The sequence below is a fragment of the Odontesthes bonariensis genome, chromosome 10, assembly GCF_027942865.1.
Source record: "Odontesthes bonariensis isolate fOdoBon6 chromosome 10, fOdoBon6.hap1, whole genome shotgun sequence".
Classification (NCBI taxonomy): Eukaryota; Metazoa; Chordata; class Actinopteri; order Atheriniformes; family Atherinopsidae; genus Odontesthes; species Odontesthes bonariensis.
In genome coordinates, this window is record NC_134515.1 from 18,405,186 (window position 1) to 18,421,902 (window position 16,717).

Sequence of the window (16,717 nt, forward strand, 5' to 3'; positions counted from 1 at the left end):
AGCAAAAAGAATAAGCAAGTTTATTATTAAAAAAAAACATTTAGCATCCTTTCTGAGGAATCTATAGAAAAAAAATAAAACAATTTCCCAGCATGAGGAAAAATTCCTTAAAATATGGTCATTAATAAACCTGCTAAACTCCATCCAAAACCTTCATGTGAAAGGGCAGAGCCAAAATAGATGCGTCACAGTTTCTGGAAGGCCATCACAGAAACTGCAATAAGTATTTATGTCTCTTTTAAATTTGACCATACAGTGCTTAGTAGGGTACATTTTATGGAGAATTTTAAATGACACTTCACCTTGTTTACAATTAAATATTTATGTAACGTAATTTATATATCAATAGCTTTTTAGTCATGAGGCACGTGCCCACGAAGTATCGGCGAAATGTTTCAGGTGTATTTGGATAATCATCGGACGTGTTTGCTATATATAGTCGTCATCTCCGCCACGTACATATATATTTATAGTCTGAGAAAACATCTCCGGGGAACGAGTGGGAGCTCAATTCACGCCATTATTTTCACAGAAATTAAGTTTAGTTCAATCCATCAGATAAAATACTTGTTCACAGAAACTCACAATGATAAAAATGTAATAGTTTAGATATTTATTTCAACAAGTTTGCAGTGTGAAGCCAAACTAAATCGACCCAGTATGGGAAGATTTTTACAGAACTGAGATGTGTTCTATAACAAATATCCCCCCCGCAGGCTTTTTCAAACAGGATCTTTCCCAGAGAACACAAAGGCAGCATAGAGCCTCAGTAACTGCCACTAAACTCAGAGAAACAACAAGTTATTTTATTTAAATATATAAACATACACACATTAACTTTCATATTTTGTTTTATCAAAAGACTTTACATTTTGTTGCATAAATACAAATATGTGCAAATGGTGAAAAAACATGTTTAACTAGTTTATTGTGGTCTCCCACATTTGAGACTTGGGTAATAGACAAAACATCCGTGCACTGAATATTACGGTCTTGCAACAATGCAAAATTAAACTATTCACTTTATCTTTAAAAACAATTAAAAAAGAAAAAAAAAAAGGTTAATGTTTTACTATTTAATCATAAAAGACGAGCGTCCGTTCTTCTATTTTTTTGGCCCGGTGCACTCATGCCCTGGCTTTTCTTTGGAGACGACGCCTGATGAAAGCCTTTGCGTCCCATTCACTGGGAGGAAGCATGTGAGGGCCGTTGTGGACACAGAGGATGGTCATCTCATCTGCATACTGAAGGTTCTGCAGCAGCTGCGGACGAACACAGCAGGAGAGGAAGTTTAGGAGGATGAAACGCCAGAGGTACAGCTTTTCACAAAAGCACCCTCAACTCACATCCAGGTGTTAGGGAGCATCATTACAGACTGGAGTCTGTCGGGCCCTGCTACTATCTGAACAGAGGGAACACTTACCTTTGGCGTGATGAAGAAGTACTGAGAAACTGTCTTTTTGCAGGCTGTCCGGACCACAATGTCAAAGACTCTCCTTTCATTGATAGGATCCATTCCCTGCAAAAAGAGAGATATTCACTCGAACTTATGCAGGCAAGCAGTAACTCTGAAGGGATGTAAGTAGGTCAATAAATACATTTTAAATTAGAAACTCAATATCTGCACCATTAATCCCTAAACCACTAAAAACTGGTTATCAAAATGATATACTGAACGAATTGGCTTGAATGCAGAAGATGCAACAAACTGTGTACAAATACTCTTGACTCTTTGATTTGGCTGTTGTCAAACAGCTAATTAACTGTGACTATATGAGACAAACTCCTGTTAGCGAAGCTCATACTGTAAAAAAAAAAAAATCAGAAAAGCTGTTTTGTCTTCATGCGCTCATTCCTCTCCTGTTACATGCCGATTAAACCGTTCACAGGAGTCTGCGTTAAGGCTACACGTCAGGTGGCAGCATGCGTGTGAACATCTAAGCCTAAAGATCTGTGCCAGTCTAATACGGGAGCATAAATAAGGCTTAAGCACTACCTGGTTGATCTCATCCACCACTCTGAAGGGACAGCGGTTGAGCTCCTGCAAGGCCATGAGGTAAAGCATTGTCGAGACGCTCCGCTCTCCGCCGCTCTGGTGGTGAGGCGTCAGCTCGTGAAGCTGAGTGTTGCTGTGAAACTTCACTCGAATGCGAATGCCATACTTTTCGTACTCCTCCTGAAGAAGAACAGCGGCGGCAGTAATTGCAATCTTATTGAATCGCAACAAAAACGACTCTCAAGCTGTGGAGGTTAATTCAGAAATAACAGTGGTCGAAAGACCTGGAATTTCAATGTGGAACAATATATTTGAACACTCTCAGATCAAGTAACGAGGTCCCTCTTTCACAGGCAGGTTGCACAGCAAAGCTGATGCAATGTGTCGGCATGTACCTCGTTCTCTGAGTGCAGATCAACCTCCCCTGCACACTGCATGGAGCGAAAAAATTCACTGAACTTTTCATTGATCTGTTCGACCAGCAGCTTCAGAGGGTTCAGCCAGCGCTCCTTAGCCTGTTAGACACACACACCAAAGTCAGAACACGCATTTCGACACACAACGGCTCTTTTCTCATAAAGACGATGACAAAACATTGGATTGTTTTATTTTTTTTGTTAATTGCAAACACTGCAGTAACATAATAAAGCACCTCCGATATGTTCTGTCGGTAGACGGTCAGGGCGGCTGTCTTGTCTTCAAGCTCTTTCTCCAGATGTTTGATCTCCTGCTCTCTCTTGTTGTACTCCTCAACCACCTTCAAAGTGGGGATAATTAACAGAACGTATGTGTCAATTCAGAAGTCAGACATTTCACTTGATAAACTGGTGATCTTAAATCATGACTTCCCCATTCTGATCACACCCTGTTGTAGAGATTGAAAAGGCAGTTTTTCCACATGATGTTGTCAAACAAACAGCATTTTAGTTCAAATTTTTTCAGACTTATTACTGGGAATATCTTCTGTTTTCTTGCTTTTCTTACGTTTTCACTAAGGCCAGTGAAGCACTCAGCTCTGGACCGCTCTTCATTCAGCATGGCGTCGACGTCCTCCAGTATATCGGGCAAGTTGCTGAAAGCCTGCGTTAACCCCGAAAAATAAATGCAAGACCTAATTATTAATAGATGGTACTCAAAAAAAAAAAAAAAAAAAAAGCCTCCACAGCAACAAACGGGACATGTTCTCATGACAAAATTCCACAGTAAAAGACAGAGGGTGAGTATTAACTAACATTACGCAGGTCTTCGGGTAATGTTGCGTCGGCTTGCATCCTACAGATCGACTTTGCCTTCTTCAACATGCCTTTGCATTGCTCTGTCAGCTGGACCTTCCTCAGCTCCAGGCGGCTGCATTTTTGCTGCAATAACAAGAAATGTCAGCACAAATTCCAAACACGGGGAAGCTCGGTGAGATCGAAGCCTGGTCTCCACAACCTCTGTGTAGAAAACAAGCCGCGTGTGCGAAATACGTACATCCATGGTCTTCAGTTCAGAGGCACCTTCTCTACAGTCATTCTCCAGCTTATTCTTCTCTGCTGTCAATGCAACCGTCTCTAAGGCCAGATACACCTTCTCCATCGTGAGTGTGGCTCTCAACTGCAAAACAAATGCAGAGACAAAACTAAGCACACACAGAAAGAGCACTTTCAAGCCATGGAAATAAAGAATCGGTGTGACACAATGCGAGGTTTGCTCAGCATGGAATAAATCCAACAGTAAGAGTGAACAGTATGTTTGCTAGATTGTTGAGTCGGGCTGCAATCAAGACAGAAATGGACTAAGAGTTGAAGTTACTCCATAAATAATAATAAAGAGAGTAAACCAGGCCTTGGAGGAGTTTTGTGACTGTTAAAATGTTTTTTCTCGGTGCAACGTTTTCTCGTCCGTACCTTCATTTGGACCATGAAGGCAGCAACTATGGCCACCTTCTGGGAATTGACGGCTGCAATTCTTTCTTTGGTTTCCTCTTCAACCTTCTTCAGGTCAATAACATTCTGCTCCATCTGCTTCAGACTAAAAGACAAAAAAGGAAGTCATATCGCTGGATCAACGAACCTAATCCTGCTCTACAGAGATGATCCATTATTGAAGTATGGAAACATACATTTTCTTTTTTTTTTAGCGGAAGAAAACTTCATCTTTGTGTAAAATCTTAAGACGTTTTTTTATCGCAGGCTTACCTGTCCTGTTTGGTACTGATTTTCTGCTCCAGTTGTCTCTTTTTCCCCTTAAGTTCAGAGAGTTGCTTCTTCTCAGCCAACAATTCATTGTCACGGCGATCCAGCGCGGCAGAGTCCTTCTGCAGGGCCTTCATTCGTTCATTGATGGCATGTAACTTTGACTCGCAGGCCTGGCCGCAGGAGATAAACAATTTTACTTTCGCTCCAGCCAAACTCCGACTAAATGTTACTATACTTAAACATCGTACGGCTGCACAACCAGAGAAAACCCATACAAAACACAGAAGGCGAAGAAAGGGATTTGTTCCGATGTCTGTTTCTCACCTTCATCTGCTGCTCCAGATGCAGTTTCCCTTCGGCATCCACAGTGATGGTGAGGTACTGCGAGGGATGCAGTGCAGAATTACTGGTGCTGATCTTGTTGGAGTAAAAGGACCTCTTTACAGTGTACCTCTCCTGTGTTGTATACAACACCTTGAGGTAGGGTTCCTCAATCACCTGAAAAATGGTAAAAAAAAAAAAAAAAAAAAAAAAGGTTTTAAAACATTTTTCAAAGCTTTCTCCACCCTGATTCTCTGTTCTTGGAGCTTATTTAACAGGAAAACGGGAACATACCGTTTTAATCATGGCTTTGGTTTGATCGTTGCCCACGGGCACATCATGCACCTTGTACTGGTAACAGAGGTAACTCATCACCTCGTCAGGGGCATCAAACATCTCACGGAGGTAAGCGACGAACCCAAAACGGCTGAAAATGTAAAAAAAATAAATAAATAAATAAAAAAAAAGACTAGATTATTTTCACACGTAACATCTTTGTCTCTACTTGGCTGTGATACAATCAACGGTCTTGTCATACTGTACTGGTACATAACCTAGAATAAGGTGTCCAAATATAACAGTGGAGGCTATCTCTTTGCCAAAGTTAGCTACCGATCATGCCAATGAAAAGGTGTTGCAGGAATGAGATGATGATGATTTATCTGATCTAGGTGAACTCAGACCCCAGTAACCGACTGCATGCTGAGGCTGAAAGCCTACAGTACAGAACTGAAAATCCAGCCAGTCAAACTAGCCACAGAGTGAAGACACAGAGAGAATTCTTATAGACGGTTAGCAGCATTATTCAAGTTTGCTTCACTTAACCAAACAATGGTTGCTTCTTGAAAAACTCTGAAACAACAATAAATCATTCCTGCTTGCTCTTTTAAATGCATTTACCATAAAAGCAGCTTTATAGGCACACTTCCTGATCAGACGTGGCTAGTTTGACAGCGGAGATGTAAGAAGGAGCTGACTTCACAGTCTGCAGACTGCTTGCTTGGTGGTGCCAATACCAACACGGACATGCTAATATCCAGCCTCACCAGTAACTGATACAGTGGGTTTCAAGGTTACACACACGAGTTACCATCCAGATTCAACAAATAGTCGCCTGCTAAATTCCCATCAGTAAGCAGTGTCAGCTGGACACTGGCACTAGGATCCAAAGAAGGCTTCAGCAAATGATACTCTCAACTGGCTTCTCTTTAGTCTGATTTGGCCTCTTTTTGCTCTGCCAGAAATGATATTACATGCGAACACAACCCACATACAATTAATCCGTACACATGAGTGCACATTGTTAGCAGACTTCACCTCAAATGAGCCCTCCCCTCACCTCAGAGACTCGATGTTTCGGGACGGTTGGCGCTTGGAACACGACTCCTCTGGAGCAGAAATGGAGTTAACTTTCAAGTTCATCTTGTCACGCACCTGAGAGTCAGGAAAGAGCACATCACACTTTCCCCGTTAAACTCTGTGTGTCCTTAAGGTAAGAAGTGTTGTCACTGTCCATCTAGGGGAAATTCTCAGCATGCGTCATCCTCACCTCAGCCATGAACCTCTCCATGTCGTCTTTCTTCTGGAAGACAAACGCTCGCAGGTCGTGGAATGAGATGTGGTTTTCCACATACTTAGCGAAGCGATGCTCCTTCACATTGATCTGTGGAATAATGGTAGAGTTACCGTTAGGGTTCTAAAATCTTTTCCCTCAATTTCTTTTTTCTACTTTATCAAGAATCACTATAGAGAAGAATTCTGTCTAATTACAAAAGAATGAGTGAGGGAAAACTCAAAGCTTTGAGCTCTCCTGCATACAGATATGTACTGACTGTGATAATACTGTTTAAACCCCTTGTTTATCCATTAGATGCACCCTATAAAAGTTTGATAAAGGTTTGGGACATCAAAATAGTGCCATTTGTTAACAATTAAAACTTCTTCGAGGACAACTTTTATATTTTTAAAATTGTTTTTGGCCAGTTTTTTCACACTTGTATCTGTGGGACTCACCACCAGCATCATGGGCTCGTGGACTTTCCCCTCAAAGAGGTGTTTGTTCTGCCGGAGCCACTGCAGGGCTGTGTGCGTGTCCCTGTGGCGTCCTCGCAGCTTCTCCTCTTTGGCATTCAACATGTTGTTCATGTCATTGAGTTTCCGCTCCAACACTAGCAATGCCAAAGAAAAACCTGGCTGTTTTTACAGAGTCTAACGTTGTCCACATTATATGCCCTTTAATGTCAAAATGAATAAAACATTAACACGCTTAGAACGAGGTTTTTGGAAACTTACTTCTGGACTCGGCAGTGAGGTTGTCCTTCTCCCTGCGCAGGTCAGCCTTCTCTCCTTCTATCTTGGCTTTTTCCTCCTGGATTCGCCTCAGCTCCACATTTACAGCATTGATTTGTGGAGTTACATCTGGCTGGTCGCCCACTTTGGCGAGCTCCGCCTTCAGGTCTTCAATGGTTCGTCTGGTGTTGCTGATTCGCTTCTGGTGGTCTTCCTCCTCCATCTGCTTCAGTCTCAGCTTTTGTTTGATGTCGTCAATCTGTACAGAAGCGCAGGCGGTCGTTAACCATGAACAGCTGCAAATAGTCCGCTGCAGGCTTACAAATACACAGCTTTTCAGCTTTCACAGCAGCAGGATTATTTCCCAAGAGGACAGCCTCACCTCTTTGTGTTTTCGATCCAACTGATCTTGTTTCTGTTTGCACTTCAGAGTGGCTTCTTTAATGGCAGCGGTCTGAAAAACATGAACCTCGTCTTAATTATCATTACATCAATATAAAGATTACAGACGCTCCTGCATTCACTTAACTGCAGAAAAGAATGATCAAAGCTCTTTAGATCTAGTTAACTTCAAAATTATGCTTGATTTTCTGAGCATTTATAATCAAACATTTTACCTGTCACTGCACCGTTCTCCTACAAGGCTGATAATATTCAAATTAAAATGAAAAAATTATCCTATGCTATTACCTTAGCCTTCATTTGTGCCTCGGTGGGCTTCAGCTTGTCATCAATCTGCTGAATCTTTTTCAGCATGGGAGCCTGGGTTTGCCTCACGGCAGAAAGCTGCTTTTTTGCCTCCTCTCGCTCCTTTTTCACGCCCTCAAGCTCCTTACGGGTGGTCTCATACTCCTGGTGTCACAAGGAAACAAACAGTCAAGAAGAGTTTTCAATTTCTCCTTTTACTGCAGGCTATGGCTCTTTTTCTCCTTTTCCTGTGAACACTGTTTGATGTCACGGACTCACCACCCATGGTTTCTTCTTCTCGAGCAGCTCAATCACATCCAGGTGCCTCTTCTTCTCATAGTAACGGTTTACGTCGTGCTTGTTTCGCTCATTTCTCTGCTTGGCTTTCTCCAGGAAGCTTGCCTTCTCCTTAACAACATTCTATGGGGAAACATACAACGGGGAAAAAAACTCAAAAGCCTGACACAAATCTGCCTGTACAAACTTAAAATGTGGGGCAACTGTGATTGGACGAGATTGTGTAATCAGATCTCTCACATCAAACAGTCTCTGCAGAGTGACGCCAGTAACTGAGTGGCACAAGCCAAGGCTCGTCCCCTGAAGCACATGCAAGTTTAATTTCTTTACCTCCAATTCCCGTTCTTTGTTGCGGAAGTTCTTGAGCTCACAGTGATAATCGTACATCTCAGGTGGTCCCACTGACTTCTCAGTTGCCTCTAGAACCTCAGCGCTGGACATCTTCGCAAACTCGCCTACTTTTTCCTTTGGGGGAAAACGCACCACGTCACCGGGGAAAAGAGAACCACAGTAACTCCACAGCTTAATCCAAGAGCTCTCTGTGTGCGAAGCACTAAATTGCAGGAAGAAAAAAACGTACCTGTGGCAAAAACTGGCAGAGGTTGCTGACTTGGATCCGTAAAGCCTTGACTTGTTCTTCTATAATTTTCTGACTGCAGTATTTTCCATTAAGCATCCAAAGCGACTGATTGTTCTCCACATGGATCTCTCTGTTAATTACAATATTGCCTTCTTTCCTGAACCTTCAAAACACACAAAAGAGTGTCATTATACAGTCATAAGCGACCCTCCTCAACATTATTCGACTGTCTGTTTTTTTAAAAGGAGGAGTTACATTATCCCGGCTGACACCTGGTTTATAACCTGACTCGTGTGTGGAATCAGTTTCACACAACTTACAGTTCAATCTCAACAAAGCCTTTATGGCAGCCACGTTTGACATACAGCCCAACCTATAAAAAGAGAAAAGAAAAGAAAAGAAAACTGTTAATGATCATCGTCAGAATAGGAATTAGTTTGTTAATCTTCTAACGTTGAGGATTTAGCGGTCAGAAGGCAATCTAATTATTGATGATTATGTTTTCATTAATTCCCAATCACTTGAACGGAAGGACTGCAGAGATTTCATTTGGAAACAAGATACCAGTAAATCCTACACACTACTTACAATGGTCTCTATAAATCTATTTTAACATTTTGACTGATTAAAATGGAACGAGGATCCAAGAAACGTAGCATGAATTCCAAAGAATTACATTTTATGTTTCATATATCCCAACTTTCTGCAGACCTACACTATCTGCTGACTTTGTGCCATTCGTATCAGTTTTACCCGCTGATCTTTAGGAGAGAAAGTTGATGGTTTTTTTATGTGCCACATTGTAAGGATGCTGCAAGGAGAGGCTGTCTTTTGTATACACGGATCCCGTATGACCCTCAGGATCATGTTTTTACGTACCGACTGTCAGAGCAGCCTCTAAAATCCTCTCACAATCCATCTCTGCGCAAGATAACAACACGAACATGAACATATTCATAACTTTTGAACTCACACAAAGTGAATTTAATATATAGTTTGCATTCTGCAAGAATCGAAGCAAAGGGCGTGCATCAGAGTCAGTAACCCAGTCCAGCGTCTTGATCTGTGGGAAGTACCTTCATATTCTCTATTAGTTTCAAGCATACCGACTTGTGGTTGTGTGACTCTGCTGCTTACCTTGTCTCCTCTTCCCAGAGTCGCGGTCTTGCCTGCCAGACCCAGACAAATGGCGCACACGATGCTCGACTTGCCGGTTCCATTTGCTCCAACAATCATGTTCAAATTTGGTCCAGGATACACCACGGAGTAGTCATATGTCCTGTCAGAGAACAAACCGGACATTTAAGATTTGCCTGCTGCATCTTTCAGCAGAGGTGCCACTTCATATATTCATTTTGTAATGTATTTAATTTTCAGTGTGATTGTTTTCTAGGGCTGTGCAGTTCATTATTTTAAATGACCACTTTGGTTTTCTATGATTATGAAAATAATCTAAATGAGATAATAGTGCCACATTGTGCTTTTGTGACAAATTCAGGACATTCTGTCATGCTTGTGCCCATTTGCTCCTCCTAAAAAACGCCCACAACCACCCCCCTGCCAGGCTGTGGCACGTTTAGTTCACTTCTTACTTTTCTTTTCCATCTATTCAAGTAGAGCTCAAGTTCAAGGAAATTCCCTGTTGAGAAGATAAGTTCAATGAATGCACGATGTTTCCTTAGTCAACGGGTAATAGTGAACATAAGTAGTTGTGATCTCGATGCTGACCAGGATTAATATGTCTGAATTATACCATACTAAACAGCACTACTGCAGAGTGACTAATACATGACTGCTTTATATGTCTTAGCTTTGTTATAAATAAGGTAAGCTAAATATTAACCAAAGAAATTCAGTATAAAGCTGATCAAAAATAATCACACACTTCAGCCACTAAAACGACCACGAACAAAATGTACCGATTTATTTACTGAACAAACGCTCTTCTGATATAAATCACTGAAAGCAATGTGCCACTAAAGTATTTTCTTTCTAGGATGGCAACCCATATTTCTTTGTTAGGTTTAGGCAATCATTTCAGAATGATGACTTAACCTAAAGCCAAGCAGCAAGAGTTTAAAACAGCAATCTTAATTCTGTTTGTAAGAGTGGCCACGAGACAGGCGTTTTTTTGTTTATTTGTGTTTTGTTTTGTTCATTTCTTTTTTTGTTTGCTTGTACTTATTGCAAAACAACAAAAGAAATAAAGAAAGTAACATTTTACAATGCATGGGGTCATAACTAGTTAATATCAGACTCAGTCATCTTAACAGAGTGCACCCAATAATCTGAACAATCAACCTAAATAAATTATATTCGTCTCCTCCTGAAAGAGTTTCCAGACGTTACAACTCCAGATCAGCCCCCAACCTAAAAATAGCCCAAAGTTTAAGGACTTGATTTAAACTTGATTTAATTACTTATTGTGTTACTTTGATGTTAGAGTCGTGGAACCACAAAACCAGCATGTTCCTCTACACCCGTTTACTTCAGTAGACGAACGACTTGTTTTTGTTTAGAGTTCAAAGCATTACGGCACAATAACAGACAGCATTAGAATTTTAGCATGTGTGCTAGCTTGCAGGTGTAGCCCTATCTACAGGCCCATAATGTTCTTTACGCCAGGCGGTAGTTTCGGTTTACAGCCGTTGTTTGCGCCGTAGACTGTCAGCTGAGGAGGAGGAACTTACAAGAAGTTTTTCATCGTGATGCGCACCATGGACCCTTCCACAAATCGACGTTCTCCTCCGGTTCCATCGGGCTTACCGCCCCCGAGCATTTTTTCTACCCTCGTAGAGGCAGTTTGTGAGCTTCTGCTGACTTCACTGAGTCGCTGTCTTTTACTGGGTTCCGCCATAGTGACAGAATGAGCACGAAAACTGGTTAGTTCGGACCTGCGCGCTTTGCTAAGTTCCTGCTAAAAGCTGGTTGGACAAAATAAGTCACATGTATACACAAATGCTGGAACTAACGTTAAATATCGCGAGAAAAATGTGTTCATAAAAAATTAAAAAATAAAACGAAGCAAGTGTTATGCATTGAGTGTCTCAAACGTTTACTGATACACCAACGAAATAAGCCTTGAAATATTAATTTTTGCAGATAGCACACATAGCAATGGTTTACTGTAACATGTGATGTAAATACTTCACTCGGGATTTGCTCAAAGTTATCGTTTGATGTACTGTAACAACATTTAGGAGGAAAATTATTTAATTGTCAATTGACAGCGTAATAAGGAAATGTCATATTAGGAAAAGAAATGGAATGACTCCTTTTGCTTTTCAATACAGAAGTATTTGAATTAAGTACAATAATACAACAAAATATTTGAAATTATTCAATCAATTATTTAATCCGTTTTTCTCAATTACCAGATCTGCCTTTAAACCCTTGTCTGCAATACTGTACATCTAACAGTGATATCCAAATGGCTTGAAAGTAGGAAAAAAGATGTTAAAGAAAAATCTCAAACATTACTTTGTCACATGTGCAAGTGAACATGTTGAGTCAAGTCACAGTTTTCTGATTCATTCATTCGTGAAACTAAATCATAATCGCATCCAATTATCAGATTACTGCAAAAGAAAAAGAAGCAAAGCAATTCATTTAAATAAAATGTAAAAAGTCATGTGTATAAAACTAGGCATTTACAAATCGAACTGTATACCTTTGACAAGAAAATATAAGCTTAAACAGAGAAAGGGTTCAATTTAAATAGCAGTTACAGTAAAGTAACAAAACTAATAAACAGCCCCAAAGATGATATAAGACTTTGTTAAACAGAAACATTTCTCATTTTGAATAGTTTTGGGGCAAGCCTGAAAATTTTTGGGAAAACGAACAAACAAAATGATAATGAAATAAATCAACCTTCCTCTCCATTATTAAGTGTGTATATATACATATATTTTTAAATTGTCCCAGATGATATAGCGTCTGGATATCGATGGGTCAACACATTCTAAATGTTTATAAGAAATACACATTGGTCAAAATCATTTATTGGCATTAGTTGTGAAACTATACTGAACTAGATGGTGAAACACATCAAAAACTGGTTCAACAGAATAACTACATGGTAGTTAAAGAATTAATGGACCCGTTTTAAAACATATTTTGGCTGTTGATAAATGATAAATGGTAAATTGACTGCATCTATAGAGAATTTTTCTAGTCTTGCTGGCAACACAAAACACTTCTACTAGAAGCCACATTCACCTATTTGCTCACACAGCAGGACTTAGTCTACATGGTGCTTTTCTTTTCTCTACAGATATTCACACACAGATTAATGCACTGGAGGCAGCATGGGTACAGTTGTACAGTGTGTTGCCCAGCAGAGATGTATAGTAATGAAGTAGAACTACTTCACTACTCTACTTAAGTACTAAAATGCTGTATCTGTACTCTACTGGAGTATTATTTTTTTCTCCTACTTCCACTTTTACTTAAGTACATATTTTCAATGAGTTCAGTACTTTTACTCCGATACATTTTTTATGTGCTGCATCGTTACTCGTTATTATAAACATGTTAGGAATCATTCCAAACCCCACAGTCACTCTAGTTCAAGTCTAACGTCTCGTTCAGAGTTTATGGTTGCTATAACAACCGTTGTATTCAATTTTACTGTGGCGCGAAGTTATACATGACGTAGATCTAATGTGTGCAAACTGAAGGGTGAGAAGACCGTTCGTGCTGCTCTCTGCTCAGCCTCTTTCGCTCTGCTGCCTGCCTGGGTCGAGAGAAAGTGCTTTGTTTGAAGTTTTTGAACCAAAGATGGAAGAACCAGAAACACCTTCAACTTCGAGTGATCGTGGCGGTGGCGGTGAGGAAGAAGACCACCCCTGGCCCTACTTACAGTCTCTGTTTTCATTCGCCGGAGTGAAAGACAATTCATACAAAATGAAGTGCCTACTATGCCTCCCGAGAGATTGCGAAATATTTTTAACAAGTTGAAAGAAAATGACATGGATGAAAAGAAAATGTGTAATGTGTGAAGTGATGGGAGATTCTTTAAAGGGGGAAGGGACATACTTGCCAATGCATATTCTTTTGTTCAAAAGAGTTAAGCTCAGTGTTTTAAGGTGCTCTTGTACATTCCGCTGTACTGCTGTTACAGCCAAACATTTTGAATAATATAACCAATTTGATTTTCAAACTTTTGACTGATTTCTTTAATAACTACATTACACAATACTTTTACTTTCAGTACTTGAGTAGTAATTTTAAAAATAAACTACTTGCAATACTTAAGTACAAAACATGTTTAATACTTTAGTACTTCCACTTAAGTACGGTGCTTAAGTAAGAGCACTTCTACTCAAGTCTGAATCGCTAGTACTTTATACATGTATGTTGCCCAGACACTCTTACATGGTGTCTTTTGAGAAGCCGGCTGCAGTGTTCTTACGTAGCAGTCAAATGCACGAGCGCAGTTTCAAAGATAAGTTATTTTACTGCATTTCCCACACGCTACTATAAAACAATGCTATGAATTCAGGTGAAACTGGGTTTTTTTTATGTTTGCCCCCTGGATGACAGCACAAGGAGAGCAAAGAAGGAAAGAGAAGCCAGGTGAGAAGGTGGACAGACTTCTGCAGAATAAATCTAAATCATTTAAGGTAATCGAGCAATTAGTTGAAACAATATTTGATAGAGGAGTAGGATTAATGTCCTGAAGTTTTAACTTTACCAGCTGAATAGCAGCAACTGTTGTGTGACATGAATAGATACCTTAGCAAGGGAAGTGTATGCAATATGTCGTTTAGCATTGTTTATACTCAAATTAGGCCTCTACTCTAAAAAAAAAAAAATATGTGATTGGGTAATGGCGGGGCTGTACCCAGAAGAGTCATGTCATGGAGTATTGTAGGAGGGTGTGTTGTTTTTGAACGGTATTGTTCGGTGGTTTTAGAAAGGTGCTTTTGGTGAATCTAATCTACAGCTATTGGTTGACGCTCAAGTTTAACTCATGCTTGTAGCCTAGATGCGGGACCGGATTTTAACCGATAACTGAAAAACATGAACAATGAACTAAACCGAAACTTGCGGAGGCCTCATTTTAGGTTCGGCTCGACGTCAACTGTGTTTTGGCCAAAGATTTAAGACGTTACATTTAGTCTCCATTCCACCGCAGGGAAATTACAGCACCAAATGATAGTTACAAGGTGCGAGGTAAAAAGTTTCAAACCTGAATGTATAAAGCTTAGGAAACAATTAAGTAACCACGACGACGGCGCTCCTTAGGACGCCTTTGCTGGTAGTATCTAATTTAAAACTTGCCTCAGTTCTTTAAAACCAAAATAATATTTCCACATTTGAGCGTCTTTAAGCAAACTTCAGGACTATTCGGAAAGTTAAAACAAGCGGCGTCTTGTGAGCAGTACGTCGGCCATTTTAAACGAGTGCACAGTCCAGGGCTCCGGTTTGCTTCTCGGCTGTGGTTAGATCAGAATCGCCTCTTTACTCATTGTCCACAGTGAAGCTTGAGGCGAACCTCAGCCTCACCCTGAACTAGTATATCTGATCAATTCATCACCTCTGACCACAGCACGAAGCGTGGAGGCCCTGTAGGTTTCATCTCGCCGGCTGCTCATCGCCACGGAGGCTCGAGAGCGCTTTTCCTATCATCTCCAATCAGAGCAGAGCCGAACTCTGACCAGATCAAATAAGATCACTGTGTAGATTTTTAGATAAATGCACACATACAGACACGCAAACATCACTCACTCACTCACTCACTCACTCACTCACTCACTCAAACATTCACCCGCATACACGCCATTCAAACTATGAGGAACGCGGTCTTTCCGGATCCGGTTTAAGGGTAAAAGCCGCATGGAATCATGGGAAATATAAAGTAAACCGCAGTGGAATGTCGACCTCACGTGGCCATGAACGGCGACACCCTAGTTATGTATCTATTTAAATTGGATTTCCCCCATTAGATGGGGAGTCTAGACCTCTTAGGAAAATTAAGAAGTCTAATTTGCATTAAATAAGGAATCAAAACAGGAAAGTTTGCATTAAATGAGGAGACAACATTGATAGGTACATTTATATAAAGACACACAACAGATCAGATCAAGGCATGCTGCACATGAAAATGACGATTTGAACGTAAAAACATCATTCAGTGGAAGTGAAGTTATAATCACGTCAGATAATTTTGTAATCTGCCTAACTCCATTTATCCTTGCTGTTTATGTTGACATCGACAAAGGACCAGCCGCTGGACAAACGCACACAGGTGACAATAACACTGCCCATGCCAACCAGATGTCTTTGTATAAGCAAAAAATCAAAGTTAAAATGCATTAAAATAATTCTTGCAATGAACAGATAAAGTGACAACAAAGGAGTGATGAGTAATGTGACAGAAATAAAACCAAACAAAAGCAATTCAACTAAATGAATTCAACAATATATTGATCTATATTTGTAGGGCAAGTTTACATTTTTCTTCAGCCTTTAGTGTTTTTGCCACAGATGGGTCCCACACAGTATCAGAGAAGAACCATGACTTGTACATTAAAGTAAAAAGAAAAACAAAAAGGCAAAAATCATTCATAAACAAAACTATATGAGATGAGTTCAGATAGGGCCAGAAGGCAGTGCATATAAAAAACATATTACACAAAGTATATAAACAACAACGAGATACTTATCACATAAGTAGTTTTTTTTTTTTTTTCTTATTCAAGCGCTCACAAACCTCCTGTTTTGTTAACAGAACTAGAATAAAATCAATATTCAGAATTAGAATTTATGATATCCATACATCAACAGATTGATTCGTGTCAACAGATCAACATGGTAAACATTTTGCACCTACTACAGTTGTAAACACGCAAACACATGCAAAAACACATGCAAGAACACACAGCCTGTTTGCTCCTGTTCTGTTCGACTCTCTTTACTTATTACATCCGTTGAATCTTTTCAGTGCTTATCAGTATTGTCCTTTTTTTTTATCAAAAAGCAGATCATTAAGTGTTCTGGTATGTCCTTCTGGGCTGCCGTTTGATGCTGCTCGGTCGTAGTAAAAGCAGATAAATCTTTAAGATGCTACTTTTTTGATAAGTTGCTTGTTCACAAATAACCATTATTATTGTTCAAAAAATTACCGACAGAGTTCAAATGCAGCAAACACAAAAGCCATATAATACAAGTAACTGTATGGGTCTATTGGGAGAGGAGTCCACTGGTAATTGTGCCGTGCCATGTTAGTTTTAAGCAGCATTTGTGTCGACGATAATTAACTAATCTACCATCCAATTCCCTGTGGGGGTTGTGAGGTAATCTTGAATGGCGTAATGAGCTTTCAGAGTCTACTACCACTATTGACCACTGCTAGGTGGC

The 16,717-nt window shown here is 40.0% G+C and overlaps 1 protein-coding gene and 1 non-coding gene across 2 annotated transcripts; both read right to left on the bottom strand.

The window, feature by feature from the left end:
- Positions 1-785: 785 nt before the first annotated feature.
- smc5 (structural maintenance of chromosomes 5) lies at positions 786-11,264 on the bottom strand. Its single transcript, XM_075476640.1, has 24 exons — positions 11,041-11,264; positions 9,488-9,629; positions 8,671-8,723; positions 8,351-8,513; positions 8,101-8,235; positions 7,753-7,893; positions 7,477-7,638; positions 7,169-7,240; positions 6,790-7,045; positions 6,511-6,665; positions 6,047-6,160; positions 5,837-5,931; positions 4,792-4,924; positions 4,501-4,674; positions 4,177-4,346; positions 3,886-4,009; positions 3,470-3,592; positions 3,229-3,354; positions 2,981-3,076; positions 2,649-2,753; positions 2,392-2,511; positions 1,997-2,176; positions 1,424-1,519; positions 786-1,262 (listed from the first exon to the last, which is right to left on the bottom strand). Exons 1-24 carry the CDS (start codon positions 11,205-11,207, stop codon positions 1,128-1,130), a joined length of 3,237 nt encoding a protein of 1,078 aa, XP_075332755.1. The 5' UTR covers positions 11,208-11,264; the 3' UTR covers positions 786-1,127.
- Positions 11,265-14,799: 3,535 nt separating this feature from the next.
- LOC142390997 (small Cajal body-specific RNA 2) lies at positions 14,800-15,172 on the bottom strand. Its single transcript, XR_012770516.1, has one exon.
- Between the last annotated feature and the right edge of the window lie 1,545 nt (positions 15,173-16,717).